We start from the raw sequence: 26,237 nt of genomic DNA, 5'->3' as shown, positions 1-26,237 counted from the left end.
CAGGGGACGCAGCCGGTCTGGGCGTCGCCGGCAGGGGGCACCGCGCCAGAGCTAACTGGGGCTCTGCTGTCATCAAGGCTGAGACAGACACAGCAGGACAGGCGCCGCTCGGTGTGGGCTGGACCGCGGCTGAGGGCTCCCGAGCCTGACCCAGCCGTGGGGCCCTGGGCCTCTTGGCCTCACTTTCCCCATCTGTGAAATGGGAGAAGCATCAGCAAGAGCGAAACAGGAGACGGCGAGGCAGCGCCCGGCCCGAGGCAAGTGCTTGCCGGACGCTGGCCAGGCTGGCGGCCATCAGGGGCCACGTGGTCTTTCAGCCCCCGGCAGGAGCCAGGCTCCCGGGGACCAGGGGCCACTCTGCTCGGCCGCCCCCTCTCCGTGCCCGCCTTTGGCCTGCACACAGCGGGGCCGCAGGGGGCGGGGCAGCAGGGGGCCGGCCAGCCAGGCGACACCCCCTTCTCCTCAGCGCTCTGCACCTTTGCTGGGTCCTCCGAGGCCCTGCTCTGGTCACAGCCCTGCGGCCACGCAGCCCAGCGACTTTGCCCAGTGACAGAGGAGCGGATATGAGCCGGGGACTCTGGCCCCCACCGTACCCCACGAGCCAGCACCTCTGCAGCAAACCCAGGCGGCTCAGAGACGCCGTCTCCACGGCAACACGGACGCACCCTCCTCCCCGGCCCCGGCTGCTAGGTAACAGGCCTGCCTCGTGGGTGGGCGCGGCCGGCCGGGGGCTGGGGGCTTGCATTTTACTTCACGTGCCCGTGCACAGAGCTGTGTCAGCCCCAGTGATTGCCGCCGGCTCTGCTATGACTGAGGCTTGGGGCTCGGGCCCCCCATCGCCCCGCCCCCGGGGATGGGGCTCAACCTGCTTGGGGTCTTTTATCTCCCACGTGTCAGACGGCTCAGGGTCCCCTGCGGTCAGAAGAAAAAGTGCAGAGAGGCCCCAGACGCCCTGCTCCGGTCCTCCCCGGGGACGCAGCCCGCAGTTAGGGTGCCCAGAGCACCGGGGTTCACCCGGTCGCGGTCAGACCCCGCGAGACCACGTGTGAGAATGTGTGCTCCAAGCACCCACCGTGTGTGCACGCTGCAAAGCACCCACCGTGTGTGCACGCTGCACCCGTGTGTGTGTGTGTGTGCGCGTGCTAAGATCACGTGGTCTGTGTGTGCACGCTGTAGGACTTGTGTTCACGAGTCGCCGGGACGACTCCGCCCCTTCAGGGCCTCTGGCACTCACAGAGTCTGGGACGACGTCACAGCTGAGCCACGCAGGGAGGGGGCGCCCGGGGGCACCTGCAGCGCGGCCCTGCCCTGCCCTGCCCTGCCCTGCCCTGCCCTGCCCTGCCCTGCGGCCCCGACACAGCCGAGGGCCAACCACGGGGCGGCGCCAGCCCGCGCTTACTTGCTGATGTACTCGGCGGTCAGCAGCTTCCCGCAGGCCTTGCACTTGAAGCAGCTCAGGTGCCAGTGCTTGTCCAAAGCCACCAGGGCCTGGCCGTTTTTGATCTCGGCCCCGCAGCCCCCACAACCTGGGGGGAGAGAACAGAACGCAACACAGATGTCCGCACCGCGGGGCGGCAGGGGCGGGGCGCCCACACGGAGGGGGCTCAGCACGCACCAGGGGATGGGACCCACAGGGCCCCCGCACTCAGACCTCACGGGACACCTGCGGAGAGGGGTGGGGAGCAGGTGACCACGCGGGGAGCAGGTGTCAAACACCAGCAGTGTTTGCTTCTGCATGCACGCGGCGCCAACTGTGTGCGGCCTGGGCTGGAGGCGAGGACATCACGGAGAGGAGCAGAGCCCGTGGTTGAGCGGCTGCGTGAGGAGCAGCGTCCTCCTCGGCTGGAGGCAGAGCTCTGGCCCAGCCGTGACCCGGTGGCCCACTCCCTGCCCCCAGCGCTTGCCCGCGCAGAGGCCTCCCCCAGGAAGCCCTCCCGGCCTGCATGCAGCCTGCTCCCACCTTTGCCTGTGTTCTGCGGGGGCTCAGTCCAGGCCCGGCCAGTAGACCCCGCCGACCCTCTCTCCGCCAGCGAAGGCAGCACTACCGTCTCTGTCCTGACCACAAGTCCCCATCCCATGACCAGCAGCCCGGCCTGGGCCCCTGAGCCGCCTCCCACCGGCACCTGCCCCTGCTCAAATCCCCACGGGAGTCGGCGTCGTGGCCTAGTGGGTAAAGCCGCCACCTGCCACACCAGCGTCCCATATGGCTGCCCGTTCCTGTCCCAGCTGCTCCACTTCCGAGCCAGCTCCCTGCTAATGGCCTGGGCAGCAGCTAAAGACGGCCCAGGTCCTTGGGGCCCTGCACCTGCGTGGGAGACCCGGGCGGCCTCGTCCCGTGCTGGCTGTAGCAGCCCTCTGGGGAGTGAACCAGTGGGTGAAAACATTATATCTCTCTCTCTGTAACTTTCAAAATAAACATCAAAAATAAAAATCCCCACGGGGTCCCAGGGCCTCGGATCCCACGGTCCCTGTACCTCACAAGCCTCCCCATGCGGCTCCCACAGCCCGCGTCACTCACTGTCTCCCATCAGTCACTGAGGGATGAGTGGGAGCTCCCGGCGAGGGGGCGGAGCAAGCGGGGCAGAGCCTGCCGGGGGCGTGCACGTGTGCTGTCGGTGTGCGTGAGACCCTCCACATCCCTGGGGGACTGACGGGCTCCAGGACCCCCTGCGGTGCCCCAGTCCTCAGAGGTGCAGGTCCGGACCCTCTGCACCTCCCCACGACACCCAGGTCTGCGCAGGTGCCTGGCCCAGTGCACGCCTTCAGGAAAGTCCACACGGCTTGGCATGGACGCCCTTTTCTTAGTACCTTGGATCCGCGTGTCTGTGCACACGTGTCCATGGGAAGGTGTCTATGTGTGCACATGTGTGCCCATGGAAAGATGCAGTGTGCACACACACGTGTCACGGGAAGGTGCCATCTGTGTCTGTGCACACGTGTCCATAGGAAGGTGCTGTGTGCACACGTGTGTCCATGGGAAGGTCTCATCTGTGTCTGTGCACACATGTTGGCCAGTGCAGGCGCGTGCATGAGCACATGTTGGGGGTGGGGGTGGCTGCGTGTAGGGGCGGGCCCAAGAGCCCTGTGACGAGCAGGCAGGAGAAGCGCCTGTCCGCACCCAAGGCCCCCACTGAAGGATCGGCTCACAGCTGAGCAGGGACCTCGCAGGGCCCCAGCAAACATCTGCCCGCAGTGGAAAAGCAAAATCCCCAGGCCCAGCACAGACCCTGGCCCGGCACTCCGGGGTCCCGCAGAGGAGCTGCGTGCCCTGGGAGCCCCCGTGCTGTGTGTGTGTTGGGGGGTGACCCATGTGGCGTTCGGCCCGCCCACGCCCTGCGGCCGCCCAGGGACTCAGAGCTCTGCCGGACGCACAGCCTCACTGTCCTCGCGGGCAGAGCCCGTGAGCACCCACGAACCGGCCCAGCCCCGATTCCCCAAATCCCACGCGGGCAAACCCACGTGAGCCTTTGGAAAACAGGAACAAACTCAAGCAGGGAGGTCCAGGGGCTGTGGGAGGGGGCCTCGAGTCAGCTCCGGGCCCCCAGTGCCCGCAGCTGGCCTCACAGGGCAGCGCCCTCCCCCGGGAGCCACCACGTCTGTCAGCTCCAGGCCAGGGGCTCCCAGCCAGGGGGCCAGTCCCCGGGGGGCACTGGGCAATGCCTGGAGACCAGGATGGGGGGGGTGCTCCAGACACTGATGGGTGGGGCCTGGGATGCTGATAACCCCCCTGCAGTGCACAGCACAGTCCCAGACGCCCCCAGAGCTGCCACCGAGCAACCTGGCTCCTGGCCTTGGTTGGTGGCTCTGTGGACAGGCCAAGCGGGCCAGCGCCCTGGGGTGTGGAGAGGACAGGCAGTGGGCAGCAGTGGCTGGAGCCAGCCCCAAATCCTAGCTCAGTGACCGGTCCCTTCCCCTCCCTGTGCGTCTGCTAAGTGAGGAAGCCCCATGCTCTCTGAGGTCGTGCGTGGACTCCTGAGCTCTCTGACCCCCACCTCCCACTCTCCACTGCGCCACACAGGCCCGGCAGAGGGGACCCAGGCTCCGGTGAGCGCGCCCCCAGCCTGGCTCCCCACCCCCGCCGACCAGCCGGGAGCATCACGGAGAGTGAGCAGGGGCGGTGCACAGGAGAGCCAGGTGCAGACGGCAGCGTCGTCATGGGAACAGCAGCCACTGCCTTCACATCTGGAGCCCAGCACGGCTCTGCCGGATACAACACCGGCACGGCCCCGGGCCCCCGACGGCTCAGTGGGGCTGCAGGGTCCCACTTGCCCTGCTCCCGGGACCCGGCTCTGCTGTCAGCTCATGGAACGGACCTGGGCTCCTCCCCGCCACGACCCTTCTAGAACCTTCCAACCTCCTGCTTCTCCCTTTTCCAAGATGCAGCGTGCAGCTTCCGGGAGCCTCGGCTGGGAACCGGAAGGGGTGTGGGGCCAGCCCCAGCCCCAGCCCCACCCCCACGGCACCCCAGGCCAAGCTGGGTGCTGGGGCAGGAGGGTCAGTCTCTAACAGAGCCTGAGACCGGCCCTGGGAGACGAGGAGCCGACCGAGCCCTGCAACGGGACAACGGCTGGGGAGTTAGGGGCTGGTGCTCTGCTGAGCCCAGGAGCTCACCGTGTGCAGCACGAGGGCCGGCGGCTCCTGGCGGCCTCGCCACAGGGCCGGGTGCAGGCACCGAGGCCGGCGAGGGGACTGAGGCTGGTGGCCCCGTCACTCGGCACTGGCCCTGCCAGCGTCAGTCACACAGCCTCTCGGGAGCAGCACAGTGGCCCCAGTGCCTGTGCCCAGCCCGAGACCCCAGCTCTGCGCCTGCCTCTTCCTGCCCCCGTTCCTGACCGGGAAACGGACCCCACGGGCTTCCCAGCGGGGCCAGAGCTGCTGCCGTCCCGGCCCCCAGAGGGCAGCCCTGTGTCCAGCTGCAACCACAGCGCCCAGCTCGGGAAGAGGAGTCTGTGGGGGCCCCGAGGGAGGAGCAGAGCTTGGGGACGGGGGTGCTCCGGGGCCGAGGGCCGGCTCAGCCACACGGCGAGCTCTGCCCGGGCTTCCGCCTGGGCCGGCCCAAGTGTTCCTGTGACCTAGCGACAGGCTCAGGGCCACGGGCCTCTAGCTGGACCCTGCCTACATGGCCAGCCCCGTCCACTTCCCGGGGCAGGCGGTCGCCCAAGCCACGCCATCCCCTCCCCTGGGGCCCATCCTGGCCACCCAGGCGCCCATCACCCCACTCAGGCAGGCATAGAACCGGCCCCGGCACTCCCTCCCTCCATAACCATCCCCGGCTCCTCACCGCCCCAGCATGCAGTCGGAATGCTCCCGTGGGGTTCTCACCCCTCCAGCCATCAGTGCCCCATGCGGCTCCCGTCACCCACTCCCATGTGCCTGGGGGTGCCCCACACCTTCCCAGGTTCCCAACCTTGGCACCCAGTTCTCACCGGCCGTGCTCTCCCCTCCACTCGCAAGGTGCCCCTCCCAGAACCCATGCTGCACCTTGACCCCTAATGCAAGGGGACCGGGAGGCGTGGCCTGTGGGGGATGCCAATCACACCTGGGATCTGCACCCCCACAAGGGGCTGCAGGGGAGCACAGGGCCTCTCCTGTCGTGCGAGGGGGCGGGTGGGAGGCCCAGAGCAGCCGCAGCAGGGCCAGCTCATTCTCTTGGGTGGTGAGAGACCCGAACTTCCATGCCTAGACAGCACTGGTGTGGGGCGGCAGCCCTGGCTCCCATGGGGGCACCAGGGGGCGGGGCTTCCCAGCTCCTGTCTCCTGTGGTCCCCAAGCCTGCAAAGAGGCAGGCAGGGCTGAGTGTTGGGCCCTCTTCAAGAATAATTTTTTAAAAATTTATTTTTAAAGCAGAGTGCGAGAGAGTCTTCCATCTGCTGGTTCACTCCCCAAAAGGCTGCAACACCCAGAGCTGGGCCCGGTGGAGCCAGGAGCTTCTTCCAGGTCTCCCGTGTGGGTGCAGGCCCCCAAGCACTTGGGCCATCATCTGCTGCTCTCCCAGATGCATTAGCAGGGAGCTGGGCCAGAAGTGGAGCAGCTGGGATACAAGCCCGCGTCCAGGTGGGATGCCGGCCCGTTCCCAGCCTCACTGCCCCGAGGGCCGTCGGCTCCCTCTCCCGTCACACAGTCGTCACCGCCCCAGCCCCCAGCCCCCAGCCCCGGGACCACGTAGCAGGCAGGGTGGTGGCGGAGAGCTCTGCACGAGGAAACCCATGGCCGGCAGGGGCTGCTCCGGGGTCTGCAGACGCCCCGCTGCCCCGGGACATGCGGCCGTGCCTCTGGGGACATCACGGTGACCACAGCACGCAGGGTGGGCTCCGTGGTGGGGGCTTGGCAGGAGCCCAAGTCCCCATGTCCTATTCCTGTCCTGGAAGAGCCCCCTAGGCCTGGGCGAGGCCGGCCGGCTGTCACCCCACCCACGGCTGCAAACCTGCGACGCCCCTGCTGCATCTGCCCAGCACAGCACAGTAACGACCCCTGCTGCTCACCCAGGAACCCTGCGCCGAGCACCTACGGCCCGCACACCTGGAGAGGCCCTGGCACAGAGCTCGGGGCTCAGGGTTCCCTGAGGGCTTCCGTGGCCTGGAGTCAACTGGGGTGGGGGAGGATGCCAAGCATGAAGATGACAGGAAGGGACCAGAAGGAGCCAAGAAGAGGTGGGCGGGGCTAGAGCTGGAGGAGAGTGGACGGATGATGGACATGGAGGTGGGCGGGGTTAGAGCTGGGAGAGTGGATGGATGATGGGGTGGAGGTGGGCGGGGCTAGGGCTGGAGGAGAGTGGACTGATGATGGACATGGAGGAGGGCGGGGCTAGAGCTGGAGAAGAGTGGACAGATGATGGAAGTGGAGGTGGGCAGAGCTAGGGCTGGAGGAGAGTGGACTGATGATGGACATGGAGGTGGGCGGGATTAGAGCTGGGAGAGTAGATGGATGATGGGGTGGAGGTGGGTGGGGCTAGAGCTGGAGGAGAGTGGACGGATGATGGACATGGAGGTGGGCGGAGCTAGAGCTGGAGGAGAGTAGATGGATGATGGACGTGGAGGTGGGAGGGGCTAGGGCTGGAGGAGAGTGGACGGATGATGGACATGGAGGAGGGCGGGGTTAGAGCTGGAGGAGAGTGGACGGATGATGGACGTGGAGGTGGGCGGAGCTAGAGCTGGAGGAGAGTAGATGGATGATGGACGTGGAGGTGGGAGGGGCTAGGGCTGGAGGAGAGTGGACAGATGATGGACATGGAGGAGGGCGGGGTTAGAGCTGGAGGAGAGTGGACGGATGATGGACGTGGAGGTGGGCGGAGCTAGAGCTGGAGGAGAGTAGATGGATGATGGACGTGGAGGTGGGAGGGGCTAGGGCTGGAGGAGAGTGGACGGATGATGGGGTGGAGGTGGGCGGAGCTAGAGCTGGGAGAGTGGATGGATGACAGGTGTGGATGCAGATTGGGTGAGGCCGGGCAGTGTGAGAGCCTGTTCCCTGGCTGCCTCCCAGGCCGTGTTCACCCACTCCCCCGCCAGGTCCCAGGGCTGTGGTGCCACAGAGGCCCCGGGGCCCGGCGCCCGTCCCACCTCGCGGTGCACTTACTGCGGAGGCCTTGGGCGGGGTGCAGGCCGCCGCTCCCGGACGAGGGCAGGGAGCACTGCTGGCACACGCATTCCTTGCCGTTGAAGGTCACGCGGTCCCCCGGGGGGAAGGGCAGCCTGCAAGAGAGGGCGTCACCGCCAGGCCCACTCCCCCCTGCTCTGGGGACCCCTGCGCCTGGATGGCACCACCAGCGCGGGCGGGGCAGGGGCGGGTGCTGTGCGGACTCTCGGTCACTCACGCTTGAGCCCGGTTGTCCTCAACCATGCAAGCAGAAGCGTGGGGCTCCCGGGCGTGGTGAGCGGGGGCGGGGGATGCAGTGGTCCCCAGGTCACCTTGCCCCGGGCTCCCCTGACCGCTCCAAGACAGCGCAGATGCTGCCACTGGCTGGACACCCGTGGGGGCGCCGGGCCCGATGAGACGCTCAGCGCTCGCCCCATTTAAGAGCTTTAGGCGGCTGCCCGAGTGATTAGCCTCGGAGGACAGCCGAGTCCACTCCGGCCCACGCGGGAAGCCCGGGCTGCCAGGAGCACGCCTGTAGACGCCCGGTGCTGCTCGACGCACCACATTTTCATTTAGAATCCTGGTGTTCTGCTCAAGATGGATGTGTGTGTGTGTGTGTGTGTGTTTTTTTTTTGGGGGGGGCAGGTATTTCAATTAAAAAAAATACTGCATTAAAATATCCTGTTTCCTGATGGCTGGTGTTTGGTGTCCCCTCAAATTCTGCAGCCAAAGCGGATGCCTGGAGCCAGGCTGGCTGGGAGCCGCAGAGCGCCCGCCCCCTGCCGCTCCAAGGATGCCCTCGGCCTCGCCCCGTGTGTGTTGTGGCCTCTGGGGTGACAGGGACGCCCCTGGCTGTGTGACCCAGGACAGATCCCTCAACCCCTCTGAGCTCCTGTTCTGCACAGCAGGGCTACCAGCTCTTGCTCCGCGGGGTCCCCTCCCCCACCCTTCCTGCACCCACCAGCACATTTCCTGCTCCCGGGGCGGGCCGAGTCAAGGCAGCTACTGTCACTCTGCAAAGCTGAGCGCACAGCCCCGGGGCCAGCACGGTCACGGTGGAGACGCTTTGTCCACTGCGACCCCTGCGACCCCTGGCCCGCCCCCCGGGGCGGCCTCTGGCCCCACAGCTCAGACTCGTCTTCTCTGGAACTGTGCAGGAGCAGATCTGAGTGGACAGGCGTGGAGCTGTGCTCAGTGTCCCATGTCGGGACCGGCCCATGCTGTGGCACGCATCGATGGTTCTTTGCACTTCACCATCAGGTCGTCTCCCAGGGCACACGCTCACCCAGCGCCCGGGGCACCGTGGGGTTTCCTGGTGGGGCTGGTGCAGATGACGCTGTTGGCCGACAGTGTCCACCGTGGACACATGCTTCCCCTCCCCGGGGTCTCACACTAAGGATGTCTCTCACCATACAAGAGACCACCACGTCCGGTTCCCAGAGGCAGCGCAGGCGGCTGCTTTAGCGTCGGGTCCTCTCAACACTTGTCCGTGACCCAGCAGCCGGGGCCGGTGTTCCACTGCGGGTTTTTTTTTTTTTTTTTTTTTGACAGGCAGAGTGGACAGTGAGAGAGAGAGAGACAGAGAGAAAGGTCTTCCTTTGCCGTTGGTTCACCCTCCAATGGCCACTGCGGCCGGCGCACCGCGCTGATCCGATGGCAGGAGCCAGGTGCTTCTCCTGGTCTCCCATGGGGTGCAGGGCCCAAGCACCTGGGCCATCCTCCACTGCACTCCCGGGCCACAGCAGAGAGCTGGCCTGGAAGAGGGGCAACCGGGACAGAATCCGGCGCCCCGACCGGGACTAGAACCCGGTGTGCCGGCGCCGCAAGCCGGAGGATTAGCCTAGTGAGCCGCGGCGCCGGCCTCCACTGCGGTTTTATTTCCATTCCCTGGGCCGCTGTGAGCTCAGCCCTGCTGCCTGTGCCTGCTGGGCGCTCGCGGAGCCTCTGGGGTGCTGCCGACGCCTGTCCGCTTTGCACAGGTGCTTGGTCTTCTCAGCGTCACCTGTTTTGTGAGCAGGCCTTGGTCAGAGCCGGGCACTCACACGGTCCCCCGCGGGCGTGCGGTCCACGCGTGTTCTCACTGATGTTTTCCACAGCTCTCCTCGAGCCCAGCTTCCCGGGGCCTCACTGCAGGCGACGGGCGGCCGCCTTGTGTGGTCCACAAAGGCCTCACTGCCTTTCTCACAGCTTTACTGGGTCCTTTAGCAAGCTAGCTTTGAAAGATTTATTTATTTGAGAGACAGAATGACAGAGAGAGAGAGAGAGGTCTTCCATCGGCTGGTGCCCTCCCCAGATGGCCTAACAGCCAAGGCCGGGCCGATCCGAAGGCAGGAGCCAGGAGCTTCTTCTGGACTCTCCCACGTGGGTGCAGGGGCCCGAGGACTTGGGCCGTCCTCCTCTGCTGTCTCAGGTGCACTAGCAGGGAGCTGGATCACAAGTGGAGCAGTCGGGACGTGAGCCGGCACCCATATGGGACGCCGGTGCCACAAGTGGACGCTTACCCTGCTACGGCACCGCGCCGGCCCCAACGAGCTGTCTTTGAAAGCACTTGGAGAGGGAACAAAATGGCCGCAAAGGGGGCCTCTGGGCCAGGCCGCAGCAGGGCTCCCGTTGCTGCTGCTGACCACGGTCCTGACCGAAGCTCAGGCTCCGCCTTGGCCGAAGCGCTGGGCTCGGGCTCGGGCCACACGGCGTCTTGGCGCGGGCCTGGGAGTCGACCTGCGCACTGCACAGCTTCCCCGAGGGAGAGGAGCTGCGTGCGCGGCAGAGAGGAGGCGGCTGTTTCCAATTTTCCAGCTCATGGACGATGGGACTGATTCAAACCGGGACCAGATCGGACAGCGAATCCGCCGATTCCCTGTCTGACGAACACTATGCTTGCCGTCCTGGTCACCAGACCAGCCACCACCTGCCGAACCCAGATGAGAACAACTCACGTCCCCGACGTCAGAGACGCATCTACCGTCCCCCAGCCCTGCTGGAGGAGGCGACGGAGCCCTGCACCCAGCTCCGTCGGAAACTGGTGAGAGTCCAGTCTAAGCCGGAACGGAGTGTGCAGCCCTGTGGGGGCAGGACCCCCGGATCTGGGAGGGTCCCACCCGCTGATGAGAAGCTAGGAGCACCCAGAAACCGTCTTGAGGGTGGAGGATGCGAGGCTTCCTGGAGGCGTCTCTCAACTCCGGCGATCGTAACCGCGCCGCCGGTCCCCTGGGCGACGGGGCCGCCCTGCACCTGCCTTGCCGCCGTGGCTACGGCTGTGGAGCAGCTGAGAGTGTACCGGGACGTGGAATCTGTGGGTGACCATCCAGCGTCCTGTGCTCGTGAGGCCTCAGACTGGAGCTCAGGGAGAAGCGGGGCCTCTCCCTGCCTCCGGGAATCCCCGCTCCTTCACAAGTCCAAGCTTGGAGAGCGACAACAGACGTCTCAGTTTCCACTCCTCACAGCTCCTCACTCCTTCCCCCCCTGCCTGTGGCCCAAGGAACCCCTGCAGGCCGGGGCTGGGTGGGCAGCTCCAGTCCCGGGGCGCTGAGTGACGAGGGCCACCTGCTGTGAGTCTCGCTGGAGTCAGGCCTTAAGGAATCAACATAAAATGCAAACAAAATCACCCAACTCCACGAAGACTATATTTGCAGTAACTTCAGCCGTATTTTAATAAATGGACGCTTGGGTTATGTTTTTGTCTTACTATCTGTAGCTACTTTAATTGGTACCGGCACGGGGTTTTGTTCTCTTAATCAAATCTTAGGCGCTGATCACTGCTGCTCCCTACCTCCCAGCGTGGTGCTGCCCGTGTCACCCACCTCCCAGGCTGAACACTCAGCAGGATTCAACGATCCTGCTCAGAACCCGCCCTCGAACCTGTGCTTCGAGGTTTAGCAGGAAACACTGAATTCCACCTGCCGGTTCACTCCCCGGATGGCAACAACACCAGGACCGGGCCAGGTCGGAGCCAGGAGCCAGGAGCTCCGTCCTCGTCCCGCGAGGGACACCTTCCCCTGCCCTCCCCGGTGTGGGCCGGGAGCTGGAGCAGAAGCAGAGCAGCCGGCACGCAAACCAGCGTGCGACACGGGCGGCCGGCGTCGCGGGTGGCGGCCTCGGGGCTGCACCACCAGCCCGGCCCCGGTTTTCAGCAGTGCGATGAGACAGGCTCTGTGCGCTCATCCTGCCGCGCTTCTGCGCGACCCGCGGGGTCCCAGCGTCCTTGCCACCGCGGAATCGTCGGCCACTGTTTCAGCCCCTCCCCTCACTACACCAAGAGACAGATGTTTCCGAGTTCTGTCCTCTGCCCTCCCCCCGCCCCCCCCCCACCTGGGACTGAATGGTTTCTGCGCTGTGTCTCCCAGTCCACCGGTCCTTCACTGCTAACGCCTCGCGGGGAAGTTCTGCGTGAAGGAATCCCATTCCTCATTGCTAGACGCTCCCGCCAGTTCCGACTCCCTGCTCAGAGGCGTGTTCTCCTCTAAACCCGTGAGCCAGCCACCGCAGCCACGGCGAAGCCGTCTGCTCCTCCCCACGGCCGTGGTTTCTGGGCCTGCCTCTCAGGACTGAGTTTTCCAGTCTCCTCTGACCGGCACTGTTGGCTCTTGTTTGTCGCTGACATTTTGTGCAGGTGAGAGCCAGACAGCTTCTCTTCCCGTGCAGGGTGCCGGATGTGGCTCCGGGAGGAGCCGGGGTCCGTGCCAGGGCCTCGCTCCAGGGCTGCGTCCATCCTACGAAGGCAGCAGGGCCCTCTGAGGCCCCCCGGACTCCCCAGCAGGCTCTAGCTGTGCACTGAGGAATCTTCTCTCTGCTTGGGGCTCCAGTGGTTCCCATCAACCGTGGCTGCAGCCGGTGGGAGTCCCCCGGCCTGTGTGGCTTTGTCCGTGGCCCAGGACTCAGTGGCACCCCCACAAGTCTCCGAGGCCTGAGCTCTGTCCAGCTCGGTCCCCTCTATGCTCTGCCCCACGTGGCCCATCCCCCGTCTTTCCATCCACGGACTCCCACCCCAGGGATACAAGCACTCTGTTGGGGTCCCCCCCCCTGCCTGTGGCCCAAGGAACCCCTGCAGGCCGGGCCGGGTGGGCAGCTCCAGTCCCGGGCGCTGAGTGACGAGGGCCACCTGCTGTTGTTTTTAAAAACAGTCATCCAGGGTGATCCTCCAGGCAACCGCGATTGCGTCCGCCCACGACATCACGCACCCCAGGGCCCTGGGGAGCCGCGGCCAGGTCACACGGCCGGACATGCACAGGCCCTCAGACGCCGCGGCCTGTGCCGGAAGCTTCCATCTATCTTGGGCACGGCTGTCACCCCAGAGGAGAGCTTTGGAAACAACACGCAGGGAGGCCCAGTGACCTGGGTGTGGTGAGGCGGGGCGATCAGGAGGGAAATGAGCCTTGTTTACAGCTCTGTGTGTTCTAGAACATTCCCACGGGGCAAAAGTGCTGGCGGGTGGGGGAGGGAGGGCCCCTGGGAACGCCAGCTGGGGCAGGCGAGCTCGGGCGTGTGTGGCCTTGCTGTCGAGGTCGGCACTGGTCTCCGCAGCGGTCACACGTGCTGTGGCCACACGCGGGGACCAGACCAGTGTCAGACCCTGCCCCGCCCACAGGGGACTGCCTGCCACTCAGTGACAGGCTCACAGGGCTCCACACGGTACAACACAGAGCACCCAGGATGCAGCGGGGACCGCGGGGAGGACCGGGGAGGCTCGCCCCGGAGTGGCCCCTTGGCAGCGAGGTCTGAGGCCTGAGGGAGCCTGAGGCATCCCAGCAGACGCCCACGCAGAGGGGACTCGGCAGGACGTGGGTGGGCAGGGAGGGTCCCGTGGACAGAGGGCGCAGCCACGTGAGAGCAGGACCCGTGAGGACGAGACCAGCCGGGGGACGGCGGGGGCTCCTCCCTGGCCCTGGAGGTCCCTGAGTAGCAAAGACCACAGAGAAAGCACTGGAGTGTAGGGTGGGGCTGGATCAGGGCGGCTCAGGGCAGGGGGCCCGGACGAGAGGATTCCTGGGTGTGCAGAGGGGAGCAGAGGAGGCAGGTGGGGTGAAGGACTCAGGAGCGGGCGACACAGATGGAGCAGGCCGAGCTCGGCGCCCGCCCGTGCCCAGAGCCAGCTCTGCCCCCGACCTGGTGTCTCCGGGCTGGTGTGTGAAGGTGCGGCCTGGGCTCAGGCGTGGGGGTCAGGGGAGGGGAGGGCGGCACGCTGGGCCGGCCGGGGCTGCCACTCACCGGCAGACGGCGCAGACGAAGCAGTCGGGGTGGTAGGTCCTGCCCAGCGCAGACACCACCTCGCCCTCGATGAACTGGTCGCAGCAGAAGCAGCGGGTGCCGTACAGGCGCTGGTAGTCCAGCGTGCAGATGTACTCGCCCTGGCGCACAAAGAAGCCACCCTCGGCCAGGTCACAGCCGCACGCTGAGGACGGGAGGTGGGGCTGGCGTCAGCCAAGGAGCGGCCCTGGGGCCTGTCCCAGGTGGTCGCTGTACCTGGGGGACCTGCAGTGGAGCTGGGCGTGGGAGGTGGGCCGCGTCCGGCAGAGGTAGCACAGGTCAGCGTATGAGCACCTGGCGCCAGGCCCTGCTCCAGGGGGCTGGCGACTCCATGGACATCAGGTGCTCCGGGGGTCGGCGCCCCGGGTCTGCACAGGGGGACACCCTCCCTATCCTGGGGGACTCCACGACCCCCACAGTGCAACCCTGCCAGGCCCCTGCAGGAGGACAAACCACGGGGACACTTGGGCGTCATTTCATCCCCCGCCCCCGCCCTGCCCCACACCACCGGTTCTGGACACAGTAGAGCCCTGTGGCAGGGCCGAGGGGACTCTCCCAGGTGGGGAGCAGCCAGGTCCCCACTCCGAGGACTGGGTCAGCCCTGGGACACACACTCTCCCCTCCCACGTGTTCACCTCCAGCCCAGGGCACTCGGGAGCCACCCCCGGATTCAGAGGGAGCAGCCCCTCTCTGCTGGAGCCCGAGGAAGCCCCAGCTGCCCACCCGGTCAGTCCCAGGGCCTGGTGGGCTGGCCAGGCTCCGTGGTCCCCACGCCAGAGGTTTCAAGTTGACGCCGGAAGCTCCCATGGCAGGGCTCACTGTCTGCTAAGGAAGCCATCTCCGGTTCATTGTAAACGCGGGCAAAGCGCCCGGGGCATCTCCGGGCTGGGCACACATAGCCGAATGCCAATGCCAGGGCAATGCCTCCCTCAGCCCTCTGCGAAGCCCAGGCCCAGGCTCCTGGTCACAGCCCGGCTGTGGCCCCAGGGCAGCTCCATGGCCTGCGGCGCTCCAAGGCCATGTCGGCTCACAGGGAGCCCCCACACAGCTGAGACCCAGACCAGAGCAGCCCAGAGCCCAGCGCTGGAGTCACCCTGACTGCAGTCCCCGATCCACCTGCAGGTGGCGCTGTGCCTCACCCCCAGCCAAATTCCCTCCCGCTCTCCCAGAGCTGTCCTGAGAATGCTGGGGTCACCGGCCTCCGCCCGCTAAAGTGGACGGTCCCAGTCGCCAGGAGCTCTAGAAGTCCGCTACGTGCACGCGTCCACTCAGGGAGAAGGGGAAGGGCCGGCCACCCGGGAAGCGCTCTCCGGGAGACCGGAGGGGTGGCCCAGTGAGCAGGGTTGAGCCAGGAAGCCCGGGTTCCTCGGCCCAGACGACACCTGCTCTCTCCAGGTCACACGAGGTCGTGGCCTCGGCGCTTAGCCGGCTGTGCGACTTGGGGCGAGCCACCTAACCCTCCCGAACCTGCGTGTTCCGGCTGCAGCATTAATGCGACCTCGTGAGGGGAGGAGCGGGGCAGGGGCACGGAGCGAGCGGGTGGGGGTACCAGAGCACAGCCAGACGGCCAGGTGCGTGCGCAGCGGTTACGGCACACCTTGGGGCTCTCGCACCCCATCCTGGAGAGCCTGGGTCCCACCCCAACCCCGCTCCCAAGTCCGGCTCCCTGCTAACGTGCGCCCTGGAGGCAGCAGGGCACGGCCCAAGGGCTTGAGTCCCGATGGAGCTCCAAGGTGGCCCTGCCCACGTGGGGAGCGAACCAGTGAACCGAAGAGCAGCACCGACCGGGCTCGGGGAGGGAGGGCTTGCTGGGGCGGGGCGGCCCGTGCAGGTCCTGGCGCTCCCGGTGGGCACGGGGCCGGGAGAACCCAGCAGGTGACACCCAGGGCCCTCTCCCACCCTCTGCTGCTCCCTGGGGAGCTGGGGCAGGGCTGCCAACCAACAGAAGCCACAAGGCCACGGGGCCAGCATCTGGCACAGCTGTGCAGACCCTGCCTGGGACACCCGCACCCCGTATCAGGCCTGGGCTTAGGTCCCGGCTCCACCTCCCGTCCGGCTTCCCACTGATAAAGGCCAGGAGGCATTGGACGCTGACCCGAGTGCTCGGGCCCCCGCCACCTGCCTGGGAGACCCGGATGGAGCTCCTGGCCTCGCCCCAGCTGCTACAGGCCTCTGGGCAGTGAATGAGCACTGGAAGCTCCGTCCATCTGTCTCTCTGCCTTTCAAATAGAAATAAATAAATTTTAAGAACCATAAAGCCAGAGAACTCCAGAGGCACCTGTGAGCTCTCCCTGGGGCGGCTCTGAGGACAGCCGGCCGCTGCCTCTGTCCCCCCGTCCCGAGACGGCTCCCTAACTATGGCTGTCCACAGCGCTCCCCGTGGGACGTGCCACTCCAGTGCCTGGGGGCGGGGCTGTGCAGAGTGTGTGTGCCCTGGGCAGGGGTGAGGCCACCCTTGGGACATGGGCCTTGGTTCTGGGAGGCCTGGCCAGGCCCCGTGGATGGCCAGGAACGTCCTGTCCTGCGCCAACCCCGGCCCCCAGGCAGCTGCGGCCGTCACCAGGCTACGCACACACACACAGCCCCTCCCGGACACGCGCGCCACCCCCGCCTGTCCCCTTGGCACTGCCCCACATCCTGCACCTGCTCGGCTCTGCCGCTGACCGCAGCACAGGACACCAGCGCCGTGTGTCCAGGGTGTCACGAGTGAGGCCACTACTGACCACGGCTGACATCAGCACAGACCTTGAGCTGCTTCCAGAAGCGGCAACAGCGCTGAGCGTGGGAAAGGACCCACTGCGCGCCACGCGTGGACACACTGCGTGCCGGCACTCCGAGCCAGCTGGGCTTCCAACAGCCCCAGCCCCAGACCAGACGGCCCCTCTGCTCGACCTGGCCACCCTCCTCCTGCCCCTGCCCGTGACTTCCCCTCGCCTGCCACAGGGACGCCCAGGAGCCACAGGAACGCAGGGCAGCCGGGCCCCCCGGAGCTGCCCGAGCATCACCGCCAAGGCTCTCAGCAGGGCCCTGGGGCCACGCCCTCCTCCGCAGCCAGCCCGGCTCAGCCGGAGGCACCACGGGCTCAGCCTGCTCAGCCTGACTCCGCGATTCCCGGGTCCTCGGACGACATCACCTCGGAGAATTCACCACGCTGGGTCCTCGTACATCACTGCTGACTGTGTGTGATGACATCACTGCTGTGTGTGTGTGTGATGACATCACTGCTGACCGTGTGTGTGATGACATCACTGCTGACTGTGTGTGTGTGATGACATCACTGCTGACCTTGTGTGTGATGACGTCACTGCTGACTGTGTGTGATGACATCACTGCTGACTGTGTGTGTGATGACATCACTGCTGTGTGTGATGACATCACTGCTGACTGTGTGTGATGACATCACTGCTGTGTGTGTGTGTGATGACATCACTGCTGACCGTGTGTGTGATGACATCACTGCTGACTGTGTGTGATGACATCACTGCTGTGTGTGATGACATCACTGCTGACCCTGTGTGTGTGATGACGTCACTGCTGACTGTGTGTGATGACATCACTGCTGACCGTGTGTGTGTGATGACGTCACTGCTGACTGTGTGTGTGATGACGTCACTGCTGACTGTGTGTGATGACATCACTGCTGACCGTGTGTGTGTGATGACGTCACTGCTGACCCAGACACCTGCCACTGCTGCTTCCGTCACCAGTGCACCTGGGGCAGCCGCCGCTGACGGCCTGAGTGTCCCGAGCTGGGCAGCCACTGTCTGGGCTGTCACCACACACCCCGCCGCTAGTGGCCAGGGCCACGCTAGCTCCCACGCCTGCTGGAGGGGCCGGGGAAGCGGGGGAGCGGCCCCACCCCCTGAGCCCACGTGGCCCAGGCCCCGTGCCCGTCCCACTCGGCTGTGCACTACGCTTAGGGAACATCCTGCTAAGGAAGCCATGCTCCCCCCCCCGGCTCCTGTGGGTCGGGGAACGGCCCAGACGCAGGGCGGGGCCACTGTGGGGGCAGGGCCCTTCCCCGCCCAGCAAGGGTCTCCCTGGCCCCCACGGGGACAGGACAAGGCTGGCCTGGGCCGGCCACTCCCCCAGCACAGAGGACAAACTCTGCAGGGGGCATGGGCAGCAGGGTGAGGCCGCTGTGGGCCACCCTGAGACCTGGGCCTGCCCGTGTCCTCACTGGGACTTGAACCTCTGGCCGCCTGTGCCACCGGCCAGGGACGCCCGGGAAGACGGGGCCTGCAGAGGACATCACAGGGCTGAGCCAGGCCGGAGCGGGGGGGACCCTGGTGACGCCGGGGATCCAGGGACCCTCAGGGAGGTCCCCGAGGGCCGCCAATGCTTGTGCACAGCGCCCGGGGTGGGACCTGGGCGCCCATGCCCCTGCCCCTGCCCGTGTCCTCGCACGGGGGCGGGCTCAGGCCTGCTCCGGCTTCCCTCCTGTCCTCTCTCTGCTGTGGCTGCCAGGGCCAAGGTGGACATGTTCACCAGAACCCACGGCAGCGTCCCTGTGCCGCTCTGGAGGGCGGGCAGGGGCCCGTGTCGGGGGCCCGGGAGGCCCCGGGTGCCCACCGCTGGGCTCGCGCGGGGGCCTCTGGCTGCGGGCCGGGTGCTCGCTTTGCTCCGCCACAGGGCAGGATTCTCCACACAGGGCCCAGCCTGGAGGGCCCCGCGAGAGGCCTGGCCCCTGCCCCTCCCTCCCCTCCGCCCCAGCCTGGCCAGGGGACGCTGCTGGAGGGGCGGCTGGGTCTCCCTCCCTCCCCCCTTCCCTCCTCCGGCGGGCACTCACCCTTGCAGACGAAGCACTTGATGTGGAAGTACCTGTTCTGTACCCGCAGCACCTCACCCCTGCACACATTCCCACACGTGTTGCACAGGATCGCCGTGCTGGCCGGCTTCTCCGGGGCGCTGTGCGCAGCCGGGGGCTGGGACACTGCGAGAGAGAAGGGGCCAGGTCAGAGGGCAGAGGCAGACACGCGACTGGGCACAGGGCAACCCGGGGCCGTGTCAGAGGGCGGAGGCACAGGGCAACCCGGGGCTGTGTCAGAGGGCGGAGGCACAGGGCAACTCAGGGCCCTGTCAGAGGATGGAGGTACAGGGCAACCCGGGGCCATGTCAGAGGGCGGAGGCACAGGGCAACCCAGGGTCCTGTCAGATGGCAGAAGCACAAGGCAATCCAGGGCCGTGTCAGAGGGCAGAGGCAGAGGTGCCAGAAATGGCAACTCAGGGCCATGTCAGAGGATGGAGGAACAGGGCAACCTAGGGCCATGTCAGAGGGCAGAGGCACCCGGCACAGGGCAGCTTGAGACCCGCCCCCACCACCCCTGCAAATCCCAGACACCAGGGGTCAGACTCGGCTCTCCCTTTGCCTGGGGACCAACAGGACTCAGGACACGTGGCAGGCGGCCACCACCTGTGAGCCCAAGGTGGGGCTCCCATTTTCACAGCCACGTCCCAGGCGCAGTCGGCCCCCGTGTGGCACACCTGGCGTGGGGAGGCCGACCAAGCCCTTGACCCCACCCAGCTCCTCCCAGGGTCTCGAGGGCCAGGCCCCCGGTGAGCTGGGCAGCCCAGGGCTGAGACCCCCCACCCCAGCAGGGACAACAGGGACCGGAGCGGCAGGGGCCGTCCTGGCCACAGAGGGGTCTGGGCAGGAAGCAGGAGCCACAGGGGCTCTGGGGGCTGCAGCGGGGCCTGCAGAGGCCTCCCCAGGAAAGTCCGCGTGCTTGGTGACCCCCAGAGTCCCAGCTGGCGAGAGTGGGGCCACAGAGGAGCCACGGGCACTGGAGCTCGGGGCCGGCACAGGCGCTCGCGGGAGGCTCCGGCAGCTGGTGGCCCCCAGGCCGCACGTTCTGACCTCCAGCGCCTCCGCTGAGGCCAGAGGGAGACTCGCCCGGGGCGGGGTGGCGGGGGCAGGGCGTGGCCACGGGGGAGCGCGGGCGGCTCCAGGTGCAGACGAAGAAGCAGCCCGGTCCACTTGTGGATGTCACCGGAGCAGCAGCCGCAGGGCACTGGCCCGGCCTTTCCTGGGGGTGCCTCTGCAGGCCCCGCCCCCCAAGCTGGCGGGGGCACCGGCAGGCCCAGGCATCCCGTGCCCCCACTCTGCAGGCCACCCCCAGACCGAGGGCTGCAGCCGCCTCCTCCCAGCTTCCCTCTCGTGGGCCCCACACCCCAGCTGCTCAGGAATGGCCGCAGCGGGACATGGCGCGCATAGACGGGGCCGGACCACAGCCCGCAGCCCGCAGCCCCTGGCCGGGAACCAAGGCCCTGACCGTGGCTCCCACTTCCAACTCAGAATCACCCGGAGACGGCAAAGGCGGCCCCCGCAACCCGGCTCCCCCTGCCGACAGCACCGCCTTCCTGCTTCCGCGGGGCCCGGCGCTCCCCTCCGCAAGCCCCTCCACCAGGAGCCGCTGCCGCACTCAAGTGACGGCGTGGGCTTTGCCGAGGTCCCGTGTCTTCCGGTGCCGGCTCCCCGTCCTGGGCCGGAGCCTGAGGCAAGGCTGTGGGTGCACGTGGCTCATCTGCAGGATTCCAGGTGGCAGGAAGGGGCGGGGAGGTGACAGCCAGTGGGCTGCTCACCACCTTGGGCAACAGGGCCCCGCGGGGGGCCTCCAGGGCACCACACAGAACCCGCGGCACCCGGGCTCGGTCCTTAGAGTGTGAGGGCTCCACCCCCGGTCCCCATGCGAGGGTCACCCCAGAGGCAGATGCCCAGCACAAGGGCCCGAGCACAGAAGGGGGCGGGGCACAAGTGCACTGTCACTCGCCACAGCTCAACCACAGGTGGCACTGGGGACGCACCTGCCACACCTCCTCGGAGGGCCCGACACCTGCAGACTCGAGCCCGGGATTCGCGTGGCTGTGACACGCGAGTGCTGATGGAGCCGCCCAAGCCCCTGTGAAGGCCGAGGCCCCGGGAGGCTGCAGGCCGTCCCATGGCAGGGCCACCCCATCTATCACTTGACACAGCTGGAGGGAGGGGCAGAGGCGAGGCTCTCGGGGCCTGAACCCAAGACCCCCGGGGCAGAGCCAGGGCCGCCACCGTGGCTGGAGACCCGGGACAGTGCCTGCTCGTGGCTGTGCGTGGCCCGGGCAGCTGGGGCTCTGCAGGGGGACGCGGGAGGTGTCACCGCAGGGCACGGCCGTGGATGGGGCTCTTCCAGGCACTGTGCGCCCCTCGGGCTGGAGACAAGGAACCGCGCACTCGGCCCTGAGGGTCACACAGGCACGCCTCGCGCTCCCAGGCCACAGCTCCGACCAGGCCGACAGAAACATCGCAGGCCCAGGACACGGCCGCGGCTCCACCTGCCACAACCGTGACCCCCGCCCGCCCTCCGTCCCTCCCTCTGTCCACTGTCCAGCTAGCCACCCACCCACTCTCCTCTCACGTCCCCTGGCCCTGGCAAGACCATTGGCCTCGCAGCCAGCCGGCCAGCATCGTGAGCTCAACAGTGGCCGCTGTCACTCCAGGTGGACAGCCTGGCACCACCGGCCCCCAGGTCGGTATGTAGGACCTGGATTTGCTTGGAGGACAGGAAGCCATCCTACCCCCACCCCCAGGGCCTGGCAGCAACCCTGGCCGCCAGCAGTGGTGCTGCCCCCTTATGGCGAGAAGCAGAGCTGCACCGCGAGGGCCCAGGCCCTCTTGGGGGAGGATGGGGTGTGGGTTTGAGCTGTGGGCCCCTGGCCCCCGAGAGGCATCCCTTGCCCATGCCTGCAGCAGTGAGGACCAGAGCAGCAGGAGCGGCCGGCAGCGAAGGCATCGCCCTGCCCGTGACCCCCCGGGCCCGTGGGCGTCCACACACAGCGGGCGCTCCGAGTCCCCCATGGCGGGGTGGGGGAGGGGAGGACCACCCACCATTTCCTGCACGCGGCCCCCCCTGCAGGGAGGGGTTGTTCTGGCCAGGCTGACCGGTCCAGCCGCACCTCTCTGGCAGGAAGCCGAGGTGTTCCCCAGGAGCCTGTGGGAGGGCAGGGGGCTCCCCACGGCAAGGACGGAGCTCAGCCCAGCCCCAAAGACAGAAGCGCTGGGATCAAGCTGGTCTCCAAGGTCAAGGCGGTATGGGAGGGCCCCACTGCGGCTGAAAGCCGCCGTTCCTTATAGCAACTCATCCCGAACAAGGCCACCAAGGCCCAGGCGCCTCCCTGGGTGGGGGTCTTCTGGGCAGGGGGCTCCCTGTGCACAGCAGGCAGCCAGGAGCGCGTGGGACGAAGCACGACCCCTCCAGCCAGCGTCCCTCCACCTCACGGGCACCGGGCGGCTCCGAGGGACACCCAGGTCTCCTCACTCACACCCGTGCCCCACGGCCCATGAGGGAGGGAGGCGTGGCCAGCCCTCCCAGGGCAGGTAGCCGAGGGCAGAGAAACCGAGGCCGGGGAAGAGAAAGGCGGCCAGCGATGCACAGCCCTGCCCCCTACACTGGCTGCACCTGTGGGGCGCGGGGCCTGGGGGACGCACCTGAGCCTCCCGCCTGAGCCTCTGGGGCAGGGTCCGGGTCCTCCTATCCTGTCCGTGGTGATTCCGAGTAATTCCTGACGTCAGAGGTGGGAGCTGCTGCTCCCAGTGCAAGGCCCTGCTGGCCAGGAACCCCCGGGGACTGCCCGGCCCGTGGAGTCTGTGCTGGTGCCTTCGCCCATGCAGCTGGACCTGCACTTGCAGGGCGGGGGGCACAGCCCCCGGTCACGGTCAGATTCCAGAAGGGCCGGCGTCGCAGCTGGAAGAGCCCAGGAGCAGTGGGCCAGCGGAAGTGACCGCGTACCGCCCATCAGTCCGCAGGGACTCGGCGGCCGTGCGTCTGAGCCAGTGTCCATCCCCTGACCACGCCGGCCAGGACCCCCCAGCCCATTCATCTCCATGGACAGCCCCTCCTGTCTTCTCCAAGCCTTCCCTTCAGAGTCGTCTCCTGTGACACTGCCTCTGGGAAGTCCTCTGGGATTTCCCCAGGCGACAGGCTCTGTGGCAGCCCCTGCACACGTGGTCTCCACAGGCAGGGCAGCCCCGCTGCCTTCTAACCAGGGAGGCCTTGGGCGGATGGGCGGTGGACAGACAGGAGGACGCTCAGACACGGGAACGGCCCACGTGAAAAAGAAACACGCACCAAGCGCAGGAAGACAGGAGGAGCCACGGACGCACACGCGTGGCTGAGGGTGGTGAGGCAGCCTTCACGGGCACGGGCCGTGCGCTCCAGCTCCGGGATGCCCCGGGAATAGCACCCCCAGGGACGCGGGAGGGAGAGATGCCAGCGCCCACAGGAGGGACGGACAGGCAGCACACGGAGGGGCTCCAGGGCTGTGACGTGGGACCTGCCCTCGGCACCCACAGCACCGAGTGGGCACGGAGGGGCTCCGGGGCTGTGACGTGGGACCTGCCCTCGGCACCCACGGCACCGAGTGGGCACGGAAGGGTTCCAGGGCTGTGATGTGGGACCTGCCCTCGGCACCCACAGCACCGAGTGGGCACGGAGGGGCTCCGGAGCCGTGACGTGGGACCTGCCCTCGGCACCCACGGCACCCAGGGCAAACCTCACGTCAGCCGTGCCAGGGACCACAGCCGTGCCCACTGGTAGCAGCGTCCACGGCGGGCAGGCGTACGTGGGGGTCCCGTGAGCCAAAGGCCCCAAGAATGAAGGCCGAAGCTCACCCAGGCACTGCCGTGGGGCCTGCCTGGTGCCACCACAGCCCCAAGACTCCCGAGTCCCCGAAGGTGAGGCCCGCAGGACAGGCACCCCTCCCCCCGCTGGCGGGCTCGGGGTGTGGCAGCCGTGACGGTCAAATCCGGGCCACGAGACCCCAGCGCCGGAGCCTCTGGAGAAGCCAAGAGAACCTGCAGCCCACCGCGGGGCGGGGCCAGCCCTGCCACGCCCGCCAGGCTGGAGGAGCCAGGACCGGAGCTGGCAGGGCTACCCACACGCGAGCCTGAGCCGCACAGGGATGGCAGCAGGCCCACCCCTGCCCCCACCCACAGCCCCGGCTCCGGGCGGGGCCTCTGCCCTGACCCTGCGTGGTGCTTGGAGCCGCTGGACACCACTCACCCGCAGTGGTGGAGGCAGGCCCTGCACCATGTCCTGAACCGGCCCAGGCCCTGGCGAGGCCGCAGTGGACACAGCCCTGACGCTCTCCCACTGCACCTGCGCCACCCCCGGCTGTGACAGCCGCCATGCCCATTTCACAGATGAGGGCACTGAGGCCGGGAGGCGGTCGCAGGGCTGGGGGAGGGGCTCGGTGGGGTCCCAGTCCCCCTGCCGTTCTGCAACTCAGTCAACAAGCAGAGGTGCTCTCGGGGGCGGGGGAGACAAGGTGCCAGCCAGCCTCCCCCTTGTGACAGGAGGCAGGCACTCGCTCTCTCTCTCTCTCTCTCTCTCGCTCAGATCCTTCTAACCATGACAAGGAGCACGGGACTGCAGAGGGAGGCGCAGGGCTGGGGCGGGAGCAGTGAGGAGAGAAACCGCTGTGCAGTCAGGGAGGGCTTCCAGGAGACACAAGGCGGAGGCTCCGAGGGTGGACAGGCACACTCAGGACAGGAGCAAACACCCCCCACAGTGCTCAGCTGGGCGGCTGCTGTCTGCCCACAGGCCCGCTAGCACCAGGGACCAGGTCTGAGCAGTGCGCCTCACCGGGGCCGGCACTGGGGGACACGGGAGCCGACCCTGGCTCCGTCCCAGGCCCCACCCCCGAGTGCACACACAGGACTACCCGGCAGGAGGTCCAAGAGCTCAGGACTCGCACCCACATCCCGGCTGCCCTCCAGGCCACACACTCCTCTCCCACGGTCACCCCCAGCCCAGGACATTGATAGATCAGGACCCTGGCCCCGCCTACTGCCCTGAGGGTCACCTGTCGGAAAGTCAGCCAGGCCACTCAGGAGCGCTTCTTCCCTAACCCACTTTAGCACCGACTGCTAATTATAACTGCGGGCCGAGGCGGCCGCTCACTCCCTCCGGGGCTGGCACAGCCTGGGCCCAGCACGGGGCCCCGCGGGGCTGTGACTGCCCCCCACGGTGAGGACGCGCTGGGTACCTGTCCCCTGCCAAGCTCTGGGCTGGCTGGGGCCCCAACGGTGATGCAGACTTGTCCCTGTCCCCAGGCGGCTCAGGGTCAAGGGCGCGGACTGCGATGGCCGTTCCCAGGCTCCCCCAGGCGAGATCGCAGGCAGGCGCCGCCCTCTGTCAGCGTCGTGTGAGCGTCTCGGGGGCACCCCTGAAACACCGCTGCCCCTGGCCCCCCTCCCCCGCTCTCAGCTGGACCAGGGCCTGAGCACCTGTGTGCAGGTGGGGGAGCGCCCCAAGATGGTTCCCCTGCGCCCTCAGCCCCCGCCCAGGCCTCCTGCCCTGGCCCTCAGCCCCCGCCCAGGCCTCCTGCCCTGGCCCTCAGCCCCCGCCCAGGGACCCCCTCTGCAGCTCTCTGCAACCCCCAGCACCCTCCAACATCCGGGTGCTCAGGGGGGGGACCACCAAGGATCCTGTGTGCCCCCAGATTTCATGTGTCGGGAACTTGGTCCCCAAAGTCCCGTCAGCAGCATCTGGATTGGTAAGGCCTATGGGAGCCACCGGGATTAGCAGACGGAGAACGGGACCCCAGCTCCGCTCGAGGGGACCCCCCACCGCCCGTGCCGAGCCCGCCTTGCCCTGCAGGCCTGGCCCAACAGCCCCGGATGAGCTCATGGCCCGCCGGGCACCATTCCAGGAACTGGCCCAGCCGGCTCTGAACGCAGCCAGGATGCCCCAGCCGCGTCCCACGTGGGCATCTCTGCGGTTCCTGCCCACGCAGTGAGTTGCTGGCCCAGAGACCCGGAGCTGAGCTGCACGCGAGCCCTCCAGCCGCGGGGGCACACGGCAAAGCTCGCACGAGGCGGAGGGGAGAAGCACTCACACCCTGCAGGGAGCTGTGGCCCTCGCAGCAAGTAGTGGGGGTGGGGGAGCCTGGGGGAGCCCGTCGGCACAGGGACGGGCAGCCCAGCCCTGCCAGCTCCCAGCAAGAGGCCCCACACCTCGCCATCTGCACAGGGAGGTCGCGGGTCCCCAAGCCCAGGGTGGTGACGCGCAGAGGGGACAGGGCAGGCCGGGTGCCAACACTGAGCCAGGCACAGGGCCAGAGCCCGAGAAACAGCCCCCGGTCCTCGGAGTCCTGGTCCCCCTGGAGAGGCGGATGGGCTGGGAGACGTCAGTGCCCGCCCTGGGACAGGAGCCGCCCATGGCGCCCCTGCCTCGCTGGGCAGCCCAGAGCCAGCCCGGGCCCTCCCAGCGTCTCTTGCCTGAATGGGCCTCTGGTGTCGGCTCCCACCGTGACCTGTGGGGAGCGAGCGTCCCCCAGAGCCCGAGGTGCACACGGAAGGGTCGGCCGCTCAGACGCTGGCGTCCTCAGGACGAGCTCTCCGGGCCGGCACGGGGGCAGGGAGTGGCCTCAAGACCCTGCTCCTGCCA

At 67.5% G+C, this 26,237-nt stretch overlaps 1 protein-coding gene across 7 annotated transcripts in view; it reads right to left on the bottom strand.

Annotated features, from left to right (window-relative positions):
• The window catches only part of ABLIM2 (actin binding LIM protein family member 2), a 112,687-nt gene that overhangs the window by 62,063 nt on the left and 24,387 nt on the right, over positions 1-26,237 (bottom strand). For all 7 annotated transcript variants that reach the window (XR_016228646.1, XR_016228650.1, XR_016228653.1 and 4 more), the window contains exons 2-5: positions 18,605-18,748; positions 13,777-13,960; positions 7,573-7,688; positions 1,400-1,526 (exon numbers count right to left, since the gene is read on the bottom strand). Coding sequence is in view for 1 of the 7 variants with exons in the window: in XM_070068010.2 (XP_069924111.1) it covers positions 1,400-1,526; positions 7,573-7,688; positions 13,777-13,960; positions 18,605-18,748 (571 nt within the window). In the remaining 6 variants the exon portion in view is untranslated. The remainder of the gene's footprint in view (positions 1-1,399; positions 1,527-7,572; positions 7,689-13,776; positions 13,961-18,604; positions 18,749-26,237) is intronic.

Source organism: Oryctolagus cuniculus, chromosome 2 (assembly GCF_051225735.1).
Source record: "Oryctolagus cuniculus isolate XC-2025 breed Fujian yellow rabbit chromosome 2, ASM5122573v1, whole genome shotgun sequence".
In the NCBI taxonomy this organism is placed as follows: Eukaryota; Metazoa; Chordata; class Mammalia; order Lagomorpha; family Leporidae; genus Oryctolagus; species Oryctolagus cuniculus.
Note: the sequence above shows the minus strand (reverse complement) of the source record. Positions and strands in the feature narration are given on the sequence as shown.